General features: G+C 38.1%; 1 protein-coding gene across 1 annotated transcript in view; it reads right to left on the bottom strand.

The window, feature by feature from the left end:
• Cask (calcium/calmodulin dependent serine protein kinase) overlaps positions 1 to 27405 on the bottom strand; it is a 333827-nt gene that overhangs the window by 191743 nt on the left and 114679 nt on the right. The window contains exon 3 of the mRNA XM_048336639.1: positions 2059 to 2164. Coding sequence (XP_048192596.1) covers positions 2059 to 2164 — 106 coding nt within the window. The remainder of the gene's footprint in view (positions 1 to 2058; positions 2165 to 27405) is intronic.

Below are 27405 nucleotides of genomic sequence, written 5' to 3'. Positions count from 1 at the left end.
TTCTTTCTTTCTTTCTTTCTTTCTTTCTTTCTTTCTTTCTTTCTTTCTTTCTTTCTTTCTTTCTTTCTTTCTTTCTTTCTTTCTTTCTTTCTTTCTTTCTTTCTTTCTTTCTTTCTTTCTTTCTTTCTTTCTTTTTCTTTATTCTAGTCCTGGGGCTTGAACTCCAGCCTGGACACTGTCCCTGAGTCTCTTTGTGCTAAAGGCTAGTGGTCTACCACTTGAGCCATAGTGCCACTTCTGGATTTCCTGAGTAGTTCACTGGAGATAAGAGTCTTTGAACTTTCTTGCCCTGGCTGGCTTTGAACCTCCATCCTCAGAACTCAGCCTCCTGAGTAGCTAGAATTATAGGCATGAACCACCAGCACCTGGCTCTGAAATCTTTTAGTGGGCTTGCCTGCCAAGATAGTGAAGGCCACGATTCTATGGCAGAATTTCCAGGTTCTTTCCATTTGGTCATCTACTTCTGTAAATACTCCAGGTGAGCAGTAAAGCATCCAGTGGCAGTATGGCTTTGTTTACATACTATCTACTTCTAAATTAACATAGCCAAATTCTTCTTTCAGGCTTTTTAAAGCTGTTACAACTAACTACAACATTTACATCATTCTCACCTAAGTAGTCACAACTAATTTCTCCCTGTTATTGCACTTATACATTGAATGAAAGGGTTTATATTAACTGATTCTATGTGTGTATTCTGTGTTTCAGTTTCTTGTCTGCAAACTTACAATTTTTTACTTTTGCTACACGTAATCAGTGTGTTTAGTTAGCCTTCTATAGGAGAGCACCTTGCAAAATGGCTCCTAGGAACCCTGCCTCCTGGTACTCAGGTTCTTGCATATTTGAGCCAGCTCTACTTATTCATTTCTAATTAATAAGGAGAAGCAGTCCTACGGAATTTCTGATATTAAGTTATAACTTGTAAGATTATGGCTTCTATTTTGCCCTCTCTCTTCAGTGTTCTCCATCTTGCTTTCCCATCCTCCCTCTCCCTTGCTTGCTATGATGAAGCTAGAGGCCACTAATATAGCATGGGCCTCTATGAAGAGGTCTCTATGGAAGGACTCATGTGGCAAGGAACCAAAGGATGCTTCAGACCGCTAGTTCTTTGGGATCCGAGACCCGTAGTCCAAACAGGTTGAGAGAAAGTGAAAACTGCCTAGAATCAAGGGAGCTTGGAATCAGATCCATCATCAGTGGTGCCTTAAGATGACTGTCTCTGGCCAAACCATGGTGATTGCCTTGTGAGACATACAGAGCCAAAAGGCTCCAGTAATTTGGGCCTACATTCCTGGTGCAAAGAGAGTGAGATAATGCATGTGCATCATTTTAAGTCTGGATGTTTTGGGGCAGTTTGCTATGGAACAGTAGATAATAACTATATCTCCACCTTGGTACTTTTTGAATATTTAGTAAGTATATCCTCCTTAATTTGCCTACAGAAAATCATGGATTAATTTTATACAGAATACAGATGAAAGGTAAAACTCTGCAAGATTATGCCCCATAAAACTTTATACAATTCTTTGGACAATCATCCAGCTGGCTATGGATTGCTTAGTTGTACTGTCCTTAGTTCACATTTTCTTCATCTTTCTCACAAAATTTTGTGAGGCACATGTCAAGTAGCTTACTGAAATCAAGACACATTGTTAGCTACAGACTTTCCCTCCTATGCTAATATGGTGTTGATAGAAAATATAAGTCTGCTGTTACTCGTTTTGTGTTGCCAGAGAGACTTACTACATACATGGAGACCGCCACTCAGATCCCACTCCTCTTCACTAAGACTCCCCTGGCTAGAGTTGCATATTTGGGGGCTTTGTATCCCTCTGGACTCTATTTCCTTTTGGAGTCCCTCTGAAGTGTGCCAAAAGTGTGAGGTTACCTGATATTGTTTCCTTTGCCATGGGGAACCTTAAGATGAGCTACTGCTTCTTCCTGTGAGACAGATGAGTTTACAACTACTGTTGAGCTTTAAGAGAAAAATGTTAGCATTAGCTAAAACCATAGTGCTTAAAACTTTACTCCTTAAGAAATTATTATAAATACACTCACAATTCAAAAACCATGTAAAGCATTCCATCTGAGCTATATGTCTCCAATAACTCTACAATGTGTGGATGTTTCAGCATATGACAGATACTGGCTTCCCGCTTTAGATCTGCAAAACAAACATACAACATACTTCATTAGGTAGGAACAAAAGACAATTAGAGTGAATGATGAATGAATGGATGTGATCTATGGCAACATGACAACTTCTCTAACTACGGATGAAATCCCCCATTAGCATTGAGTTTAACCTTTTACTCTTTAAAAATCATTGACGTATAACTTTTCATCAGCTAAAATCTGAGTTTGTTTTTATTACTACAAAATACACTTCTTCATACAAATACTTAGCCCAAAAGTAAAGTAAATGTACAAGTAATAACTTTGCCTAAACTCTTATAATCATATTATAGCTCCATATTTCTAACTCTTCCTTGACCTGTTAATAAGTAATTTGATTAACTGTTTTAAATTTTACCTCCTTTTCTTAGTTTTCCTCAAGTCATATAAGAATGTGTATTCCTCAGCCTACCATCAAGTTTTTACAGACACATCAGAGAGGTTACAAGGAATGGGAAGCAAAAACCAGTGTGGTTTAAACATAAAAGTCACTATTACTAGAGTCAAGGTCAGAATTTATTACTTGTTTGAGGTGGTAGGGATGGAACCCAGGGCCTTATGTTTGCTAGGTAAGCACTCTGCTGCTGAGGTACAACTCTAGCCCAAATTTTTTACATTATCTATGATATGTGTTGGGTAAGGCAGTATTCAACCCACTTTACAGTGTTATTTTGAAGAATGAATTTAGATAATAGAGATTATATTGTCGCATAAAATCTATAATACTATTTAGAAACTGAAATTGTTATCATCATTGTTACTAAGACAGTGTGGGCTGCTGGGGCATCACTTGTGCTTATATGCCATAAGACAATCATAAGATGAGTTTTTCAGTACTAACAGTGTTGGGGCTTTACCTGTTTACTGGGAATAAAAGCCAACATTATATTTTCATATTTGAAAGTAGAAGGAAGATAAGTAGGCATGAACTAAGGCTAAGAACAGATGGCACGAGGCAAAATAGGTAACATGATCTCCTTTCTGGCTCATTAATTCAATTTAGTCTCATCAACAAGAGGAATGTTTGCAGATAAAACCTTAGAAGATTTGCTTACTTATGGGTACAATGAGGGGAAAAAAAGAGCAAACTCACTGTTCACCAGTGGCTCATGACTATAATTCTAGCTACTTAGCAGGCTGAGATTTGAGGATTGCAGTTTGAAGCCAGCCTGGGTAGGGTAACTACCAAGAAAGCTGAAAGTAGAGCTGTAGCTGAGGTGGTAGAGTGCTTGCCCTGAGCACAAAAGCTCAGGGGCAGCACCAAGGCCCTGAGTTCAAGCCCAGGACTACACACACACAAAAAGGAACAAACTATGTGAAAGCACCAGAAAAGGAGGATAGATGATAATACAATATCAAGAAAGTCAAGAGAATGGAGGAACTAGAGGCACACGTAGTTGGTGAAAGGCTGAAAGTGAGAAAAGGCTGTAAGATTCATGTAAAATATGTCACGTACATATTTTAGCTAGATCAAAGTTTTGTGGAGAGGTGAGACTTGAAGTCAACATGCAGGTGATAATTATGTAAATAATAAAATCAAAATTATAATTTTTCTTTTGGGTTAACCACTCAATATAGTTCTTGAAAATCCCAGTCACTGTAGGTACTTTCCTGATGAGGAAACTGAGTCTTGAAAACACCTTAGAGATCACATGGCTGTCAAAGGGTAGGCTATGAATCCTGACCTGCCTGACTCTAAATTTCCCAGTCTTTCCACTAAACTGTACTATCTGGGTTTGGCATGATAATTGAAGAATCCAGTAGAAGACAAGGAATAGTAGGGTCAAATAAGGTTTGGCTTGTCTGTTTTCACTGTGTCTGTAAAGGAAACCATACAAAAGCTTCAAGTGGTAGCAATGAGAAGCCTACAGTATCCAGAGCCAGAAAACTCTGTGCTGATGTTGCCTTTGTCCCCATAACTTACAGGCCGGTTGCTGACCTCTACAATAAAATGAAATGGGGATGGTAACAGGTGTTACTGTACCTGCAGTCTACTAATTAGCTTCAAAGTGCAGTGGCAAGATTCAAATGAGAAGCCAGATGTGAGAGGACTGTGTAGAGCACAGCACGAGGTTAGGAAACTAAGGAGAGCTGAAGGCTCAGTGTTCACTGCAGAGGAAGAGATCAGAGTTACAGAAAAAAAATGCTTTATGTCCAAAAGCAGTTAGGAGGGCCCTGTAGGAAAGGAGGGGATGAAGCAACTATATGGGCTTTGTGCAGGGAACTCAGAACATGAGGAAGGCTTTTCGTGAGTGTTGGAAGAACAAGCTGATCCAGGCAACATCCATCAGATACCTGCGCAGTTCTGTCTCTCCCTTCAGAATGTTCTGCCTCCTGTCTCTATGAAAAGCTTAGGAGGTTTATTACTCCATTTTTATGTGTATCTCTAGCTTTTCATTTTATTAGAAGTCATTTTATTCGAAGTCAACCTTTTATAGCTTCTGTTTTCACCTTAGCTACTCTCTTTCCATTCATGTGTTTAACTCAAAACTATGACACTGGAGTCATGAAGTAAATAGATTTAGTATGTCACAATGAAACTGGTTTCTTTTCCTCTTTTCAGGTGATTTTCTGTTTTGTCCCTTTCATGTAACCACTGTGTACTTCAGTCTCCACACTCACCATTCACTGTGTGACATGTCTGTTACCCTGAAAGCTTGTAAGTACAAATGTCCTTAAGACCCCTCCAATTGAGGCATGCACTTCTGCTTGGTAAACAGCTGAACAAGCTCTTGGGTCTAGTCACCATATACCCACACTTCAAACAAAGGCAGAATTTCTGGGGGCCTCGCCTTCAAAGAGTAAAGTGATTTGAATGTCACTGGATCTGACATTTCAGGGAATAAAATCAGAACACCGACTGAATAACGCAAAACCGACAACATAAAAATATATTTGAAGTTACAGGGACAGTGTTGCCAAAGACATGACTGCTCTCTATAACTAATATATAAAGTAAATAGATCCAATAGGAAAAAGGACACTTTAAAAAACCCAAATACATTATATGTGCACTCTAATGATAAATTCTAAGATTAAACCCAAATGATCGCTTTAGAATGTGAACATGAATCAAATACACACACACACACACACACACACACACAGAGAGAGAGAGAGAGAGAGAGAGAGAGAGAGAGAGAGAGAGAGAGATTGAAAATCCTTGGTACCCTTATTATAGGGTTACAAGGAGACATCACTGAGGAAAAACAAATGATCAGGATGCATGGAGTTCAGCACTATACTGTCAATGTTTAATTCATTTTTCCCACAATAGTGCCCAAATTCCACTAAAGATATGCTACTTTTCAACAAATCTACAATTTCACATGATCCATTAAATTAAGTACATTCACTTTTGCTTTTCCTTTTGGACATGATGTGCTTTTTGGAGAAACCTATTTTCAGTAAAACTAATGGCAAGGAACTACCCAACAGACCATGAACACACAGATAACAATAATTTGGGACCAGCTTCTCTACATCAACTGAGCTTTGCAATGCATGCATGGGAATTCAAAGTTTTTGTTTTTAAAATTCCCTGTGATTAAAAAATTGTATTAGCATACTTATAAGGAAGTTTCATTGTGATCATTCCACAGATGCATAGAATGTACTTTGAACAGCTTCATCACTTCTAGTATATTTCCAAAGCCCCCTTGTTCTCCCCCCTCAATAGTATTTGGTAGGTTTCATTATTCTATCTTTACAGTATAGCAGGGTCAAAAGGTAGGTATATTTCTAGCTCTTAATAAACCTCCACACTGATTTCAAGACCACCAATACTCTATGAGGGTTCCTTTTTTACCCCCATCATTCTCACCAGTATTGTTGCTGTTTTCTGGGAGCCTGCCATTCTGACCAGGGGAAGGATGGAATCATATTTGTAGTTTTGATTTGCATTTCCTTTAGGGCTTAAGGATGTTGAGCATTTCTTTATCTTCTAGCCACTTATATTTTTCTTGTGAGAACTCTCTAATTCATTTATTGATTCATTATTTGTGTTCATTTTTTGGGTACTTTATATATCCTGAGTATTAGTACTTTATCTGGTTTATTGCTAGCAAACATTTTGTCCCAAACTGTGGGTTATCTCTTCATTCTGGTTATTTTTCCTTTGTGTGAAAAAGCTTTCTAATTTGATGCAATCTCATTTGTCAATTCTTGTTCTTATTTCCTGAGCAACTGGAATCCTAGTCAGAGAATAAAAGCCTATGCCTATACCTTCAAGTGCTTTTCCCTTAGTAATTTTCAAGTTTCAGAACTTACATTAGGATTCATTCTTTTTGTTTTTTGTGTAGTGTGAGGGAAGGGGATATATAGTTTCTTTTATGTGTAGAAAACCAATTTTCCCAGCATCACTTGTTAAAGAAGCTATATCTTTTCTCTAATGTATGTTTTGGGCTCCTTTGTCAAAAATCAGATGGCTGTAGCTGTGGGGCTTCTATTCTGTTCCACTATGTCTTTTTTGTGCCTATATCATGCTGTTTTTGTTACTATGCCTGTAGTCTAGTGTTGTGATACCTTTTGCATTGCTGTTTTTTCTCAGGATTATGTTAGCTATTCTGGGTCTTTTGTGCTTCCCTACGAATTTTAGGAATGATTTTTATTTCTGTGAAGAATGATACTGGGATTACGATGAGAATTGCATTGCGTCTGTAGATTGCTTTTGGTAGTAGAGCCATTTCACAATATTAATTCTGCTGATTCATGAGCATTGGAGGTATTTCCCTCTTCTGGTGTCTTCTTCAATTTCTCCAAGGTTTTGTAGCATTCATTGTAGAACTCTTTCTACTTCTTAGTTGAGTTCATTTTTGTGGGTTTTTTTGAGGCTGCTGTAAATGGAATTATTTTTCTGATTTCTCAGTCTTTTCACTGATGTTATATAGAAAAGTTACTTAATTTTTGTAATGTTAATTTTCTATAGTGCTACATTGCAGATTTAGGAGTTGTTTTGGTGAAGGCTTTAGCATTTTAAAAGTATAGGATCATATTTACAAATAGGGATAACTGACTTCTTCCTTCTCTATCTGTATCTCTTTTATTTCTTTTTCAGTCATGGAGCTTGAACTTAGGGCCTGGTGCTGTTCCTGAGCTTTTCTGCTTAAGGCTAGTGCTCTAGCCACAGCTCCATTTCTCCTTTTCTTTTCTTTTCTTTTTTTCTTTCTTTCTTTCTTTCTTTCTTTCTTTCTTTTCTTTCTTTCTTTCTTTCTTTCTTTCTTTCTTTCTTTCTTTTTTGCATTATGGGTCTGGCTAGGAATTCTAGTACTATATTAAGTAAGAGTGGCAAAAGTGGATGCTCACTTATCTTGTTCCTTACTTTAGGGGAAATGCTTTTAAAATGTCTCCATTTAGTTCAATGCTAGCAATAGGTTTGTTATTAGAACCTTTATTATGTTCAGGTATATTCCTTCTATTCCTAGTTTCTTTGGAGATTTTATCATGAAAGGATGTTGAATCTGTCAAAGGCTTTTTCAAATCTATTGAGATGAACATGGGATCATCAAGCTATCAAGTTAAAATGGTGCAGCTCTAGATGAATTAACTTTATTTCCCTTCCACACTGTGAATTATTCTGCATTTTTTTGGTAGTGCTAAGGATCAAACTTAGGGCTTCATGTATGCCAGGCCACTACTGAGCTATATCTCCCACCTGTATAATTCTTACACAGGTATTTGCAAATTCAGTCACTTAAAAAGGTCTAAACACAATCATCTGTTTTTCCAAAGCACTTCCACAGAAGGAAATTCTACAGCTTCTTTTAATAACCCCAATTTATCAATAAATAATGAAATCTGTATTAATTTACTATTGTAAATCTAAATCTCCCATTTGTTATGTAGGTTTAAATTATTTTACCTTACTGTTCCCCCAAATGTACCCATTATGCAGTTGTTTGGATGCCTCCAAAACTACTGAATTAATTTTTTATTTTGTCACTAGACCTTGCAATGCAACATTCCTAAGTTTACTATGCAACATTTGCCCTTTATAAGGGCTCATTTAATGAATGCAATCACTCTGTGATACATATGCTGTTTTTCCATTTTACAGAGGAAGGAATGGAGGCCTTGGGCTCATTGCTATAAGTTGCTGAAAATCACACAATGAGTAACTGGAGGGAGCAGAACTAGTAACAAAAGTCTAACACTCTTTGAATTATAGCACAATGGCTCCTTGGCTGTGTAATTTATGCATGTCCATAGATCCAACTGCAAAGCAGTGCAAGGGTGATAACACTGACTTGGCTGACATCTTATTTTAGGGTAATGTAACTAGTGATGGCTAAAAACTACACACTAATCTTTTATTTTTAAGGGTACTGAGGACTGAGCCCTACCCATTGTAGGCAGGCAATCTATCACTAGAGTGATGCCCCTAGTCCTTTTGTTTTGTATTTTGAGTTTGAATCTCCTTAACTTTTGCCCAGGATGGCCTTGAACTTGTGATGTGACTATGTCAGTCTGTAGAATAGCTTGAGACTGCAGGCTTAGCCATCATTCCCAGCTTTACAACCTGATTTTTTAAATTACTCAAATATTTGTCATTTATTTCCACACTACATACTGACATTGTCCTGACAAAATGTTGAAGTAGGCTCATTAATTTCCAAACAATTCCTAGGTTGTATTAGGAACTCAATAGTTAAAACTCACTAAGAGTTAACCAAGGCTCCAAATCCAAAGAATATTTTAATGTCATCCTAGAAATAATTAGGCCCAGTATTAATGTGTTCATTTGAATAAATATTAACAACAAAATGAGTAAATGAAAAACATTATTGACTCAATTACTTTTCCTTGCTGTACTGAAATTAATGACCATATGATGTTTTAAGAAAAAGATCCAAGCAGAACCCTGAAAATACCACAGTAGTAAAGTCATATTTTCTTCTAGGTTCCACCTTTATCCAATAACCAATTTGGAGACTAAAAATCCTCAACACTTATGGTAATAATACAGGTCAGGTTGGCTTTAATTGGGCTACCTGCCTATAAATCAGGTAGGTTGACCTTCTCAACTAGTAATGACCAGAAGCCTGGAAAGGCACACAGAAGCCTCTAGGTTAACTGCAAACTCATTATTTCTTTGGTCGTTTCCACATTTTACTACCCTATATATATCTTGAACTGGGTGTGTTAGTCACTGGGTATGCCGAGCCCTTGCAGGCTTTCATCTTTGACTTTTTTTTGGAAAGCATATAATGTAGCTCATAAAAAACTGAAATTGGCCATAGGATTATTTGGGAGAGAATAGATAGAGATGAAGTTTCTGATAATAAGTACCCTGGTTTAATATAATGTGAAGCAGAATCTGCTCTGTTATATGTGTGTGGCCTATAAAGTACTGACAGTGTTATTCCTCCAGATACTCCTTGGAGTCATCTTCATTCCAACTGCTGCTTCTCCACTTGCTAGTAAAGTTGCCAAAACCTGTCCATTCTATTTCTTTAACACCTGTCAAAACTCTCTTCCTTGTACTGTATTACTCAACTTTCAGCCTTCACTACATCCTGCCTAAATCACAGTAAAAATCTAATGGGGTCCTTTGTCTTCAGTTTCTTCTTATTCTATTTATTAAAATATAATCATAATTCAACTCTAAAGCGGACATTATATTACTCCAAATCTCTTTACTGTGTTGCAGTCCACATAGCAAATACTGTCATCCCTCAGTATGTCTTTGGAAGCCCTTCAACAATCATTTCAAATCCAACCATTTAACTAGGGTCCACAGACCTCTTTTACAGCATAACTGGAACTAGAATCTAGTTTAGGGTCCCACTTTTGATTCCTACATATTTACATTGTTTTTCAGCTGTTTATTCCTTCAGCCTCTCCAAACCTTATCTAAGATGCTCTTTAAAAACTTGGCCTACTGACACTCCATGAGCTTCCATCTTTGCCTGATAAGCCCCATTTATTCATCAAAATTCTTCTCACACTTGGCTTCAAATTTCTCCTTAATAGATTTCCCAGATGCGGTAGACATACCCTTCTGCAAAATAGCAACAGCTACCATCCTTACCTGCCTTGCAATCTCAGCATTTACCAACTTTCTGCTGTGAATGATTTGCCAAGAACACGGTGACTCATTGAACATCATCTTTGTTACATTAATGTCTACCCCTCGAGATTTGAAAGAGACCTTAGAGTAAGGCAGTCATCACCACATACTCACTTCTTTACATTCACCTTTTACTCAAAATGAAAATGAGGTCCTATGTAGGGAGGTGACATGTCCAAAGTCACATGGCTAATTTACTGCCCAACTGCAAGATAATCCCAGTTTGTTAATTCCTAATGCAGAAATCCTTCTGCCTCCCTATAATCTATGTGGAAAAGGATGCTGAAAGTATCTAACTTTGAGGCAATCTACATTTCTCAGAATGACCATGAAATGCCATCTACATAGAGTAAAGCAGTATGAGATATTATTCTGTATATTTTGTTACCATGCCTTCAAATAGAAAACTCCAAGGGACTGAATCTTTAAGGTACTGAAGGCTTTAAACAAAAAATATGTATGTCTAATATTTGTATGCCACTGTATAGTTTAGATAATGAGATTAAAAGTTTCACAAAAATCTGAACAGTTTTTTGAACACACACACACACACACACACACACACACACACACACACACACACCACAATCCTGTCTTTGGTTACCTATTGAGGATTAATTTTGGGGGGAGGGTTAGAGGATTACAATTCCAAAAGAACAAGGTTTAGGAAGAGGGCATATGTGATTTTCTTCCACTAGAGGGAACTAAAGATCATGTTATAGCAAGTTAGGCAAGTAAAATATAGCTAAGATTGATGGCTAGAGACCCATATTATTGGCTTAAATAATATAATACACAGAGGAGAAGATTATTTGCTTTTAACATGTCTAACAACAACTATCATCTAACATTTACAGAGCATATGCTATGAGTCAGGCTCTATTGGACCAATTTAACCCTCAGGACAACCTGAAGAAGCAGACAATTTTCATGTTACATATTAAAAAGCTAAGGCACAACAGTAAGGTAATCCACTCACAGGACAAATAAGCTTTAGAGCAAGCATTTCAACCCAAGCAGTCTGGCCCCAGCATTTATGCTTTGAATTCTCTGACATATGCTTCTTAGGTCTGCGACTGATCAATTCTTAAAATGAACTTTATAGGCTAGCTATTTCTTTGATATTTCTTTAAAAAAGTCATAAATTCAACTAAAATCAGAGTGAATTTCAGTAATAAAATAATAATACTTAAAAATCTGTATCTTCAAGCCACTCAATTATATTTAAAAAATAGTTTTCTATTAAGACTCAGAATCATTAAAACAAAATTATTAAGCAGGGCTCTGGCTATTAAAGGAGCTCAGGGAAGCATCTCCCTGGGAGATTGATGCAAACCCTCAAACCAGACACCAAAATCTGTGGATGGTTCAAAATCCTTATCTAAAATAGAGTAGTATTTACATGTAACATACACTTTAAATCATCCCTAGATTACTTATAAGGCCCAATTCAATAAACACACAGTGTAGTGGTTATACTGTATTGCCAAATGGTCTGTACATATTCAGTGCAGGCAATTCTTTCCTCAAATATTTTCAATCCACACATGCTGGGTAAAATTTCAGATGTGAAACACACAGCTATACAGGGATGACTATTTAGCAGGTCAAAATTGAGAAACATGATCATTAAAAAGCTCTGGAAAAATGATGGAAAGCCTCAGAAAGGAAATCAGAAAACAATTCCAGGAGTTCAGGGTGGAAGTCTCGAAGGACATCCAGGAAGCCAAGAAAGAAATGGAAGCAAAAATGGATACAGTGAAAACCTCCATCAAAGAAGACCTTAACATCCTGAGAAGTGAAATGCATGAAAAAATAGATCTAAAATACAACTCTTTAAAGGAAGAAATTTCCACGATCAGAACTGATCTGGCAACCATAAATAGCTCTCTGACATCCATAAACTCTGCACTTGAATCCACAGCACAAAGACCTGACCATATGGAAGCCAGAATTTCTCTCTTGGACGATGATGCAGCCGATAAGAACCAGGAAATTACCACACTCCAAGAAACGGTAAAGCTCCAGGGCAGACTAATCCAAGAGCTAGTGGACAAAGACAATAGATATAATCTGCGCATAATTGGAATAGAAGAAGGAGCTGAATACTAGAGCAGAGGGATTCAAAATATTCTTAATAAAGTGATTGTAGAAAACTTCCCCAATCTCACAAGGAACCCCATCCAGGTAACCAAAGCCTATAGGACACCTGGCAGGCCAGACCCCAGGAAAGCCACGCCAAGGCACATAATATTCTAGACTTCAGATCTCAAGAATAAAGAGCAAATTTTGAATGCAGCCAAAGCGAAGAAAGAAATTTATTACAATGGGAAGAGGATCCGAATAACAGCAGACCACTCCACACAAACCTACCACACGTGAAGAGAATGGAAGAACACCATTCAGGTCCTACAACAACAATTGCCAACCTGAAATAAAATATCCAGTGAAGCTGGAGTTCATATTCAAGGGGAAAACCAGATCTTTCCATAGCAAAGAGGATCTAAAGGAGTATGTAAATAAAAAACCAGCCCTACAGTGAATTCTAAGAGGGGACTCCCCACCCAACTGAAACCATACAGGACACACAGACAGAAACAGAAAGAAACTACAATAGCCAGAGCCCAACAGAAAGAGCAGATCACTAAAGACAAGAAAAAAAAAAAGAGGGAAAACAGCACAACAAGAAAATGGAAGGAGAAAAAACACTCTTATCCTTGATCTCTTTGAATATAAACGGTATAAACTCTCCAATAAAGAGGAGCAGACTGGCAGAATGGATCCACAAACAAAAGTTGCAATCTGTTGTCTAAAAGAGACCCACCTTACAGCAAGGGATAAAAACAGGCTCCGAATGAAAGGATGGAGCAAGATCTTCCAAGCAAATGCACCTTCCAAAACGGCAGGAGTAGCCATCCTGATCTCAGACTAGTTGGACTTCTCATTAAAATCAACTCAAAAAGACAAAGAAGGTCACTACATTTTAGTACAAGGAAAAATCCAGGAATCAAGACATCACGGTGATAAATGTATATTCATCAAACAAAAGAGGCCCTACATATGTCAACCAAATTCTCACAGAACTACAGAACAAGATAGACCCAAACACAATCATAGTGGGTGACTTTAATACCCCACTTTCTCCAAGAGATAGATCCAACACCCAGAGGATTAGCAGGGGAGCTGAGGACCTAAGTAACACCATATCCCAAATGGATCTGACAGATCTAAACAGAATCTTCCACCCTACAGAGACCCAATACACCTTCTTCTCAGCAGAACATGGATCATATTCCAAAATAGACCATGTCATAGCCCACACAAAGAACCTCAGCAAATACAAAACTATTGATGTCATCCCATGTATTATATCTGACCACAGTGGATTAAAGGTAACCCTCAATAACAACGGTTACCACTGAAGCTATACACATTCTTGGAGGCTAAACCCCACACTGTTATCCAACACTTGGGCCACAGACCAAATTAAAGATGAAATTAATGAATTCATAAGCCACAATGACAATGAAAATACATCACAAAGAAACCTATGGGACACAGCTAAGGCAGTACTGAGGGGCAAGATCATCAACCTCAGCACTCACATTAAAAGAATGGAAACAGAGCAGGTGAATAACCTCACGATGAAACTAAAACAACTGGAGAAACAAGAAATGAACGAATCTAAAATTACTAGAAGGAGAGAGATCACAAAGATTAAAGAAGAGATAAATCTGGTTGAAAATAGAAAGACCATTCAACAAATAAATAAGACTAAAAGCTGGTTCTTTGAGAAAATAAATAAAATTGACAGACCACTCGCAAGACTTACAAAAAAAAGAAGAGAAGAGACTCATATATGTAAAATCTGGGACTCCACCGGAAAAATAACAACAAGTACACACGATATTCAAACAATCATAAGGAACTATTTCCAGAACCTCTACTCACTAAAAAACAATAATTGTACAGAAATGGATCAATTCTTAGAGAAGTATAAACTGCCCAAACTGAACCAAGAAGAAATAAAGCAACTAAATAAACCAATAACATACAGCGAGATACAGAGGGTAATCAAGAACCTCCCAACAAAGAAAAGCCCAGGCCCAGATGGATTCACCAACGAATTCTATAAAACCTTTAGTGAGGAGCTAATACCAATATTCCTCAAACTCTTCCACGAAATAGAAACAGAGGGAGAAATCCCAAACTCATTCTATGAAGCTAATATCATGCTCATTCCCAAACCAGGCAAAGACCCAACAAAAAAAGAGAACTACAGACCAATATCACTAGTGAACACAGACGCAAAGCTCCTCAATAAAATATTAGCTAACAGGATCCAGAAACTGATCAAGAAAATTATACATCATGACCAAGTACGTTTCATCCCACAGTCACAAGGATGGTTCAACATCCGTAAATCTATCAATGTAATTCACTACATAAACAGAACTAAAATCAATAATCACATTGTTATCTCAGTCGATGCCCAAAAAGCCTTTGACAAAATACAACATAAATACTTCTTCAATGCTCTGGAGAAAACAGGAATAGATGGAACATTCCTCAAAACAATAACACCCATATACAACAGACCAACTGCTAACATCATATTAAATGAAGAGAAACTTAAATCATGCCCCCTAAACTCAGGAACAAGACTAGGATGCCCACTCTCCCCACTTCTTTTCAACATAGTGCTGGAATCCCTAGTCATAGCAATAAGGCAAGAGGAGGACATCAAAGGGATCCACATCGACAAGGAAGAAATCAAGCTATCGCTGTTCGCAGACGACATGATCTTATATCTGAAGGACCCAAAAAACACAGTCCCCAAACTCCTACACCTAATAAACCATTTTGGCAAAGTAGCAGGATACAAAATCAATTCACAAAAGTCTTCAGCTTTTCTGTACACCAGCAATGTACAAGCAGAAAAGGAAATTATGGAAACAATTCCATTTACAGTAGCCAAAAAAAAAAAAGTACCTAGGGATGAAACAATCCAAGGACGTGACGGACCTATTTAATGAGAATTATAAAAATCTAATAAGGGAAATCAAAAAAGACACAAGGAGATAGAAAGACGTCCCATGCTCATGGGTAGGCAGAATCAATATAGTGAAAATCGCTATACTTCCTAAATTGTTATACAAATTCAATGCACTCCCTATCAAAATCCCAGTTACATTCTTCACTGAAATAGAGAAAGCAATCCATAAATTCATATGGAACAGAAAAGACCTAGAATATCCAAAGCAATTCTAGGCAAAAAAAGCAGTGCAGGATGTATCACAATACCAGACTTCAAACTCTATTATAGAGCCATAACAAAAACAGCCTGGTATTGGTATAAAAACAGACCAGAAGACCAATGGATTAGAAGTGAAGATCCAGAAATAAAACCGTACTCTTACAGTCAGCTGATATTCGACAAAGGAGCTAAAGACATACAATGGAATAAACATAGCCTCTTCAACTATTGGTGCTGGGAGAACTGGGCAGCCATATGCAGAAAACTCAAAGTAGACCCAAGCCTATCACCATGCACCAAGATCAACTCAAAATGAATCAAGTACCTCAATATTAGACCTGAATCCTTGAAACTACTGAAGGACAGAGTAGGAAAGACGCTAGAACTTATAGGCACAGGAAGGAACTTCCTGAATATACTCCTAGGGGCACAACAAATAGGGGAGAGACTCAACAAATGGGACTACTACAAAATAAAAAGTTTCTGCACAGCTAAGGACATAGTCACCAAAATAGAAAGACAGCCAACCATATGGGAAAGGATCTTTACCAGCACAGCAACAGACAAAGGCCTAATATCCGTCATCTACAGAGAACTCAAAAACTAAGCCCCTCCAAGCCCAGTAAACCAATTAGGAAATGGGCAAAGGAGCTAAAGAGAGACTTCACAAGAGAAGAGATAAAAATGGCAAAGAAACATATGAGGAAATGTTCAACATCCCTGGTAGTAAAGGAAATGCAAATAAAAACAACCCTGAGATACCACCTCACTCCAGTTAGAATGGCCTATACTCTGAACTCAGGCAACAACAAATGCTGGAGTGGGTGCGGGGAAAGAGGAAGCCTTCTCCATTGTTGGTGGGAGTGTAAATTAGTACAACCACTTTGGAGAACAGTATGGAGGTTTCTCAAAAAGCTCAACATAGACCTACCCTATGACCCAGCCATTCCACTTCTAGGCATCTATCCTGAACAGCAGGTCCCAAGATATCAAAAAGACATTTGCACTTCCATGTTTATCACTGCACAATTCACAATAGCCAAAATATGGAAACAACCCAGATGCCCCTCCACAGATGAATGGATCCAAAAAATATGGTACCTATACACAATGGAATACTACATAGCGATTAGGAATGGTGAAATATTGTTATTCGCAGGGAACTGGTCAGAACTTGAACAAATAATGTTGAGCGAGACAAGCCTAGAACACAGAAAACAAAGGGGCATGATCTCCCTGATATATGACTGTTAAGATGGGGTGACGGGGAGACAGTAGAAACCAGGTCTGTGAAACCAAAAACCTCTTGTCAAATGGTATTTCCCACAGGTTTGGGTCAGCGACCCTACATTATGTAACTAAAACCAAACAACTACTCAACATATAAAGGTCAAAAATTGACCTCTCAGTGGATCACAATAGCTCAAAAGCTATGTATGTATGTCCATATAAGACTATTGTCGACATGCTGTCTATTGTAGACATTACATTTAAAGACCTAGGTGAATTTTCTTCTGCGTATGCCACATGGCTACTGTATATGTTCTTGGTACATTGTGTATTGTATATATGCCTACATGACCTAGGGAAGTGAAAGAAAAACACGGTGTAAGATAACACAAGAAATGTACATATTGCCCTACTATGTAACTGTACCCCTTTTGCACAACACCTTGTCAAAATATTTTAATAAATAATTTAAAAAAAGCTCTGGAAAGCCAGGTACTGGTGGCTCATGCCTGTAATCCTAGCTACTCAAGAGGCTGAAATCTGAGGATGGTGGTTCAAAGCTAGCCCAGGCAGGAAAGCCCGTGAGATTCTTATGTCCAATGAACCAACAGAAAACTGGAAATAGTGCTTTAGCCCAAAGCAGTAGAGTGCTAGCCTTCAGCGATAACGCTCAGGGAGAGCACCCAGGCCCTGGGTTCAAGCCCCAACACAGAAAAAACAAAACAAAAACAAGCTCTGGAGAATGATCAATAGGCTTACCACAAATTAGAATTATTTATTCAATAAAATCTATAGGAACTTGATGAAAATTAACCATGGGAAGCTGTGGCAATTGAGAGAGAGACTGTACAGGGAGCACACCACAGGTCTGTCTTGCAGAGGGAACTATTCTAAAGGCCTCAGTAGCTGAATGACAGATCAGCTCCTTGATAGAGAGGAGCTATTCAGGTGGATTTTGCAGCAGTTGAACATTGGCTGATTTTATTTTCTTGGTCTGTGCTATGGAAAACCTCTGTTGAACAGATGAGAGAAGCCAACAGCAATAATAACATCCATTCCATACCCTCAACTCCAGCTAATTACTGAGCATTCAGGTAAGGAAGCTGGTACAGTCTTCTTTTTCCACACAGCTCTGAGTCACAAGAGGGCTACAGAGATGAGCTTGGCAGCTGAGTGGCAGCCCCCATCTACCTCCACTTCCTCAGGCAGAAAAACTATTCCAAGTATATTCAGCAGCTCTGAACATTGGTAGGTACTCACAATTGATATGAGAGCCAGGAAGGGGCATCAGTTCATACTTTATGTTACCCCACAACATACAGCCCTTACTTTGAATAAACACAACTCTCTCTGTGCTACCGTAGGATTACAGCAAAGAATTAAAACCACAGTGAACTGGCCCTTTTTGTATCCATTTTATGTGTATGTGCTGGTTCTGGGGCTAGAACTCATGCCCTGGGTGCTGTCCCCGAGCTCTAAGGCTAGTGCTCTACATTTAAGCTGCAGCTCCACTTCCAGCCTTTTGGTAGTTAATTGGAGATAAAAGTCCTAGGCACTTTCCTGCCTGGGCTGGATTCAAGGCATAGTACTCAGATCTCAGCCTCCTGAGTGGCTAGGATTACAGGTATGAGCCACAAGCACCTGGCTATCCCTGTTTAGAACTTTATCATTGGCATTTGCTACTTCTAGAAAGTTCCTAATGAGGATAACTATGTGACCAGATGGGATGCTAACATCAAAAAACCTAGGAAGGGATAATTAGAGATTCATATAATATAATGAGTACATAAGGTATTTAGTTCAGGAAATCATACTTGAAATACATGAATAAGTGAGCCAGTATTTCCACTTTACCACAGTAATCTAAATGTATGCATATCTGTTATGTCTTGAAGTCTAATATTTCAGTAAAGACATTAAAAAAGTATAGTTCTATAAAAATAAAGAGAATGAGACAGAAACAACCAAAATTCAGAACACAATAAGGGACTATTTTGCAAACCTTTATGCCAACAAATTCGAGAACCTGGAAGAAATGGATGATTTCCTAGAAGAAATTGATCCCCCCAAACTCAACCATGAGATTTAAACCTTCTGAACAGACCCACATCCAGCATTGAAATGGAAACGGCAATAAGTGATCTCCCATCCAAGAAAAGCCCAGGTCCAGATGGATTCACAGCAGAATTCTACAAGGCCTTCAAAACAGAACTCACACCAATATTTTTCAAACTCTTCAATGAAATTGAAAGAGAAAGTTCACTACCAGACACATTCTATGAAGCCAGTATAACCCTCATCCCAAAACCAGGCAAGGACTAGAACTATAGACCGATTTCCCTGATGAACACAGATGCAAAAATTCTCAACAATATTCTGGCCAATCGACTTCAACAGGTCATCAAAAAAATCATACACCCCAATCAAACTGGATTCATCCCAGGGATGCAAAGTTGGTTCAATATACGCAAGTCAATTAATGTAATCCACCACATCAACCGGAGCAAGGTAAAGAACCACATGATTATATCTCTGGATGAGGAAAAGGCATTCGATAAAATCCAGCACCCATTTATGCTAAAAGCCCTGGAAAAACTGGGATTCCAGGGAACACTCCTGAATATAATAAAGGCAGTCTCTGACAAACCAACAGCAAATATAATTCTAAATGGTGAAAAACTAAAGCCATTCCCTTTAAAATCAGGAGCAAGACAGGGATGTCCTCTCTCTCCCCTTCTCTTCAATATAGTACTGGAATTCCTAGCCATAGCAATTAGGCAAGAAGAAAATATAAAGGGGATCCAAATAGGAAAAGATGAAGTTAAACTTTCTCTCTTCGCAGATGACATGATCCTATACCTATAGAACCCCATTGACTCTACTCCCAAGCTACTAGAGCTCATCCAAAACTTTGGCAAAGTTGCAGGATATAAAATAAACCCTCAAAAATCAATGGCATTTCTATATGCTAATGACCTGAACGCCGAGGCTGAAATCAGGAAAGTAACTCCTTTTTGCAATAGCCTCAAAAAACATAAAATACCTAGGAATAACCTTAACCAAAGAAGTGAAAGACCTCTATGATGAGAACTTTAAAAACATGAAAAACGAAATTAAGGCAGAACTAAGGAAATGGATAAACTTCCCATGCTCCTGGATTGGGAGGATTAATATAATCAAAATGGCAATATTGCAAAAGGTTATCTACAAATTCAATGCAATACCCATTAATATCCCAACGTAACTTTTTAATGAAATAGAGGAAGCAATCCAGAAATTTATATGGAACAATAAAAGACCCAGAATAGCAAAAACAATCCTAAGCAGAAAGAACAGTGCTGGAGGAATTACAATACCCAACTTCAAGCTGTATTATAAAGCTATAGTAATAAAAACAGCTTGGTATTGGCACCGGAACAGGCCTGAAGACCAATGGAACAGAATTGAAGACCCAGAAATGAACCCACAGAACTACGCCTACTTTATCTTTGATAAAGGAGCTAAAACAAAAGTTTAGAAGAAAGATAGCCTCTTTAACAAATGGTGCTGGCAAAACTGGTTCAACACATGCAACAAACTAAAACTAGATCCTTATATATCACCCTGAACCAAAATCAATTCCAAATGGATCAAAGACCTCAAAATTAAAACAGATACCCTGAAAACACTAAAGGAAGGAGTAGGAGAAACACTTGGGCTCCTTGGCACAGGACGGAACTTCCTTAACAAAGACCCAGAAATGCGACAAATCAAACAAAGGATGGACAAATGGGACTGCATCAAACTGCAGAGCTTCTGCAGAGCAAAGGATATAGCTCCCAAGATAAACAGAAAGCCCACAGATTGGGAAAAGATCTTTACCGGCCATACAACGGACAAAGGCATCATGTCTAAAATATATGCAGAACTAAAAAAATTACATTCCTCCAAAAAAAAACTGCAAAGAACCAATAGCCCTCTCAACAAGTGGGATAAAGACTTAAAAAGAGACTTCTCTGATGAGGAAATGAGAATGGCCAAGAGACATATGAAAAAGTGTTCTACATCACTGGCCATAAAAGAAATGCAAATCAAAATAATATTGAGATTCCATTTCACCCCAGTATGAATGTCCTATATCAAGAAAACTAACAATGACAAATGTTGGAGGGGATGTGGCCAAAAGGGAACCCTACTTCATTGTTGGTGGGAATGTAAACTAGTTCAGCCACTCTGGAAAGTGGTATGGAGAGTCCTCAGAAGGCTAAACATAGAGCTCCCCTATGACCCAGCAGCCCCACTTTTGGGTATCTACTCAAAAGACCACAAACAAGAACACACTAAAGCCACCAGCACAACAATTTCTCATCGCAGCACAATTTGTCATAGCTAGAATTTGGAACCAACCCAGATGCCCCTCAGTAGATGAATGGATCAGGAAAATGTGGTACATATACACAATGGAATTTTATGCCTCTATCAGAAAGAATGACATTGCCCCATTCGTAAGGAAATGGAAGGACTTGGAAAAAATTATACTAAGTGAAGTGAGCCAGACCCAAAGAAACATGGACTCTATGGTTTCCCTCATAGGGAATAATTAGCACAGGTTTAGGCTAGTCACAGCAGAGGATCACAAGAACCCAATAGCTATACCCTTATGAACACAAAAGATGATGCTAAGTGAAATAAACTCCATGTTATGGAAATGACTGTTAGATCACTGTTGTAATTACTTTCAACATGCGATGTGAAACTGTAGCTTCTATTGTTGATGATCCACTTGTATCCCCTTTCTGTGGTTGTACCTGCACTATCTCTGTGTCTTATCTGAGTACATTGGAAACCGTGTATACAGGTATTAGAACTAGGAAACAAAGTGAATACCAAAATTGAGAGACACAGTGTAAAAAAGACAAACGATTACAAAAGCAATACTTGCAAAACTGTTTAGTGTAAATCTACCGAACAACTCATGGGGGGAAGGGAAAGGGGGAGGGGGAGGGGGGAATGAGGGAGGAGGTAACAAACAGTACAAGAAATGTATCCAATGACTAACGTATGAAACTGTAAGGGCTCTGTATATCAGTCTGACAATAAAAAAAATGAGACAGGAGGCAGAAATATGTTGGTTGGGCAGTTGAACTCTGAAATGGTAGGAAGGTTCAATCTCTGTACAACCCCAGGTATAGCAGTGTGAATCATTACTGCATTGCTATTGATGCCTTGATTATTACAAGCTACAATCAGTTAGTGGCTAGGAACACCAGTAACAGTAAAGCAGGTTCATTTCTGTCAGGAATTCCTGATATAGGACTCTGATTGCTACCTTTGGCTTAAGAATTCTCAATAGGAGGTCAAGCCATACTTGAAATGACACTTTAAGAATTTCCCTCCTCACTTCGAAAAAATTATACTAAGTGAAGTGAGCCAGACCCAAAGAAACATGGACTCTATGGTCTCCCTCACAGGGAATAATTAGCACAGGTTTAGGCTAGTCACAGCAAAGGATCACAAGAGCCTGATAGCTATGCCCTTATGAACACATAAGATGATGCTAAGTGAAATGAACTCCATGTTATGGAAATGACTGTTATATCACTGTTGTAATTACTTTCAACATGCCATGTGAAATCGTAGCTTCTATTATTGATGATCCTTTGTATCCCCTTCTTGTCGTTGTACCCGCACTATCACTGTATCTTATCTGAGTACTTTGGAAACTGTATATACTGGTATTAGAACTAGGAACGTGAAAGGGAGTATCAAAATCGAGAGACACAGGATAAAAAGACAAACAACTCCAAAAGCAATACTTGCAAAACTGTTTGGTGTAAACCAACTGAACAACTCATGGGCGGAGAAGGAAAGGGGGAGGGAGGAGAGGGGAAGGGGGAGGGGGGAGGGGGAATGAGGGAAGAGGTAACAAACAGTACAAGAAATGTACCCAAGGCCTACTGTATGAAACTGTAACCTCTCTGTACATCACTTTGACAACAAATAAGAAGAAAAAGAATTAAAAAAAAAGAATTTCCCTCCTCAATCTTGCTTTGTTTCTTCCCTTTCTCTTTCAAACAAGTCAGACCTGCGTAACCCACCAGTGGCTCTCTCAGCCTCCTAGATCTTTTTACCCATTGATTTTATTATTATTGTTTTTCTCAGTCCTGGGGCTTGAACTTAGGGCCTGGGCACTGTCTCTAAGTTTCTTCTGCTCAAGGCTAGCACTCTACTACTTGAGCCACAGCATCACTTCTGGCTTTTTCTTTTTATATGGTAATGAGGAATCAAACCCAGGGTTTCATGCATGCTAGACAAGCTCTCTACCACTAAGCCACATTCCCAGCCATACCCATTTATTTTTATTTTTACTCTCATGTTTTACAATACATTTCTTGTATATCTAGTCCTTTCTTAATAGCTGCTTTTTGTAGAACCTGAACTAAGACACCAAGCTTGCAACAAGGCAAGCCAAGAAGAAGCTAGTTGATACACCCAAGGAAGATTTAGGATTATGAAGTACTAGGCATTTTAAAGGAATTGGTGCTGGTGAAGAAAACAATAGGAGGATTGGCTGAACTTTTCCAGGAGCAGTTTGATACTAGACATCTTTAGCCAAGTGAATTATCCCTCCACTACATTTAGAGCTTAACATCAGACTCAAAAAGCTCAGGTCAAAATGAGATATACTTAAACAGGAGGGTTAACTGGAAAGTTCATGTGTTAAACATACCCATGACCTTCAGCTTCCTTCCCCTAGGTGGCCTACTGGAATCAGTGCAATCAGGCTTAGACACCACATGTGTATCTCACCCCTTAATATACACACCCATAAGCAAGGGTAGATGAGGAGAAAAATCTACTCAGTCAAAGTGATCGGCTTAAGAACAAAAGAGCAACAGATTTTATGCAAGCACAGGACTTTTGAAAAATGGCTAAATTCTTTTCTGGTCACCTATGATAAAGTTATCCACATACACAGACTTTCTAGGTAACTATTTAATACTTGCCTGTTTTAAAATAAGGAACAGCTAGCTATGAGTCATCAGATATTAGAGGATTTTTTTTTTTGGTCTTTTCTTTCTTGGTACTGGGGATCGAACCTATGACGTTGCACTTGCTAGGCAAGCGCTTTGCCACTGAGCTACATCCCAGCCCCAGATATTAGAGGAAAACATAAAAAAAGAAAGAGCCAAAAACAAATCTAATTTTCCCCCTTGAGACCATTTCTTGGACAAGCAAGGCAAAGAAAATTATAAATGCTGTTTTGATACAGATGTGATGGTTAATAGATTATTAACTTGATTGGACTGAGAAGAGCTAGGAGAATAGTAAAGCATATTTCTGGGTATGTCAGTGAGGGAATTTTCATTAAGTATTAACTAAGCAGGGAAGAACCACTTGGCATATGGAACAGCAGGTTATTTTATCTGTTTCTTGACTAAATAATAGAATCTGCTCTATTCTGCCACACTTTCCCTGCCATGATAAGCTTAAAACCCCTGAAATGGTAAGCCAAAATAAATCTTCCTTAAGTTGTTGCTCAGGTTTTTTGTTACAGCAATGACAAAACTAGATGAATACAGAGAGGTGGTATCAGAGAAGCGGGGTATTGCTGTGACTACCTGACAATGTCTGTCAGAAAGCTTTGGTAGTGATTTATGGGATGAATTTGGAGGCATTAGGAGAAACCTTAAATGCTGTAAGCAAAGCTTAATGGGGGCAATTCTGTTGGGGACTCAGACCAGCATGCTAATAAGAATATGGATAATAAATGCTATAGTTCTGAGTTTTGGTTCCATCTGTATTTGCTATTCTCCTATCCTTTCTCTTTGAAGTGGGAATGTGTTTTCTATACTACTGTGTCTTGGAAGTATATAACTTCTTTTTTAATGTGTGTCAGTCCTGGGGCTTGAACTCAGGGCGTGGACACTCGCCAAGCTTTTTTTCTCTATGATTTGAGCCACAGCTCCATTTTCAGCAATTTGATGGTTAATTGGAGATAAAGAGTTTCACGGACCTTCCTCTTCAGGCTGGCTTCAAACCACAATACTGAGATATCAGCCTCCTGGTTCGCTAGGATTACAGGTGTGAGCTGCTAATACTTAGTAATAACTTCTTTTTTATTTTACTGAGATTCACAGTTAAGAGTTTTGTCCTGAGTCTTAGAAGAGTCTTTGAACTTGGAATTTTTGAAGATGCTGGAACTGATAAGACTTTGGAGACTCTTGTGCTGGACTAAATGCATTTTGCATTATAATATGGACATTATTAGCTTCTGAGGGACCATGATGGAATGTTATAGTTTCAGGAGATATGTTAGGATGTCAAGTTGATAAGAGTAGACTTCTGATGGTTAATTTTGATTGACAACTTTATTGGACTCAAAAGCATTTAAGAGATTAGTAAGGTACACTCCTGGATATGTTTGAAGGGCATTTTCATTTTCAGATAGGATTAACATGTGTGTGTGTGAGAGAGAGAGAGAGAAAGAGAGAGAGAGGGAGAGAGAGGGGGAGGGAGAGAGGGGGAGGGGAGGGAGAAGGAGAAGGAGAGGGAAAGAGGGAAGGGGAGAAGGACAGGTAGAGGGAGAGGGAAAGAGAGAGAGCAGACCAGTGAGAGCTGCTCTGACTGTAGGTGGTACCATTCTCTAGCTTGGGGGCTTAGACAGAATGCAGTTTAAAAAAAAGAGGATGTCCGCTAGTGCACTCATTCTTTCTGGGTCTTGGCTGTCTTAATGTAAGCCACTCTCCTCTGTCACATCATTCTTACCATGATGGGCTGAAATATCTGAAAGATTGAGCTGAAATAAAATTTCTGTCCTTTAAGTTGCACTGCTTAGAGATTGTTTTGTTATAGAAACAAAAATGGACTAACATAATGATTAAGAATGATATGAAACCAATGAAATAAAAGTATGAAACTTTGGGGCTAGGATTATGGCCTAGTGGTGGAGTGCTTGCCTCGTATACATGAAGCCCTGGGTTCAATTCCTCAGCATCACATACATAGAAAAAGCCAGAAGTGGCGCTATGGCTCAAGTGGTAGAGTGCTAGCCTTGAGCAGAAAAAAAAGGAGATGAAGAAGAAATAGCCAGGGACAGTGCCCAGGCCCTGAGTCCAAGCCCCATGCCTGAAAAAAAGAAAAAAAGAAAAAAAGACAGAAAGAAAGAAAAGAAAAGAAAAAGAAAAAGGAAAAGAAAAAACAGTGGGGAATTTTATAATACTAATAATGAAAAGGTTATTGCTATTTAAATAACAGCAACCAGAAAGAAAGAATAGAAAACGTTGGGGGCTGGGAAGTTATTCTAGGTGTCAAAATAAATTATACAAGAAATACAAACAGATTAACCCAATAAGTCAAGAATAAATAATATACATGGGGGAGGGAAATGAGAAGAATAACATAAAAGTGCTGTATCTTTTGTAGCAATCAACTAATTGATATTTAAAACCACAAAACCAAGAAATACTAATAGAAACATAGCTACAAAAAAAACCCCATCCAAATATGCTTATAAAGTAGTGGCCTTAAATAACAAACTGGTGAGGTTGAAATGAACCAGAGCAGAAACTACTTTTTTATTCATGCTAGAAGTAGTATGATTTGAACTTTAAAAACCCTATATCTTGGGTTAGGGGTATAGCTCAGTGGTAGAGCACTGGTGAGACACTGAGGTCCATCTCCATCCAGGATTGCATAGAGCAACAACAACAACAAATAAAAACAGAAATAAAACCATACTATGGTCTTAAGGTAAAACTCAACTGTATCAAAAACTTGTATTGAACTTTACTCCATCAAAAACCATATAGTTGCAATGATTAAAGAAAGAGAAGACATAATATTCAGTTGGTTGCATTTTCCCAGCAATTCCCTATGATATATTGTGCTCTGGAATTTCGAAGGTTAAGTTCAAACATCTTCTTACGTAGTTGCTACAAATTGCTGAAAAAGCACACACACATACACACACACACACACACACACGTATGTACATACATACACTCTTAGAAAGAAAAAACCATTTAAGGCATGAGGGACAGAAAAGAACACAGCTGTGAACTAAAAAGTCCATCTATCCCATTAAACTTACTAAGATGACACCAGCAATCTTGAATAAGCCGACTTTGTTAGGAGTTTACTGGTCATATAGTTCTTTTTGTTTTTAAGGGAACAGTTATTTACATGCTAAAATAATAAAGCTCCTTGTTAGAGGCAACAAAGCCAACGTAATATGCTGGGGCTGCAAAAGCATATTGCCATCAACAAGAACAAGCAATTTCTAGCTGTCTTATTTATTGTTTAAACGTTATTAGCCAATTTAGTATTTGTTCTCTTGTATAATAATAAAAATACGTTTGTTAAAATATAAACCATTTAAAAATCATTATGTAAATGGTAGCAATACTCATTCACATCTCTGACAATCTGAAATAAATCCAAGTCCCTGTACTGAGGATAGATGGCTCTCCCATTTGAACATAAGCACTTACTTTATACTGTTCCAGTTCATATGTAGTTTGATCCACTGTTAATGGAGTACTAAAAAACCACAATGAAAATGGTCTTTTTTCTTGTTTTATTTCCTGGTTAATTACAATGTTCACATAGACTACTGGAAATAATTTCCTTTAGAAGTTCTCAATTTTACCCACTTTCATTCTCTTGCTTTAAAAAAAAATATGGTATGGATCTC

Source organism: Perognathus longimembris, chromosome 28 (assembly GCF_023159225.1).
Source record: "Perognathus longimembris pacificus isolate PPM17 chromosome 28, ASM2315922v1, whole genome shotgun sequence".
NCBI lineage: Eukaryota > Metazoa > Chordata > Mammalia > Rodentia > Heteromyidae > Perognathus > Perognathus longimembris.
Note: the sequence above shows the minus strand (reverse complement) of the source record. Positions and strands in the feature narration are given on the sequence as shown.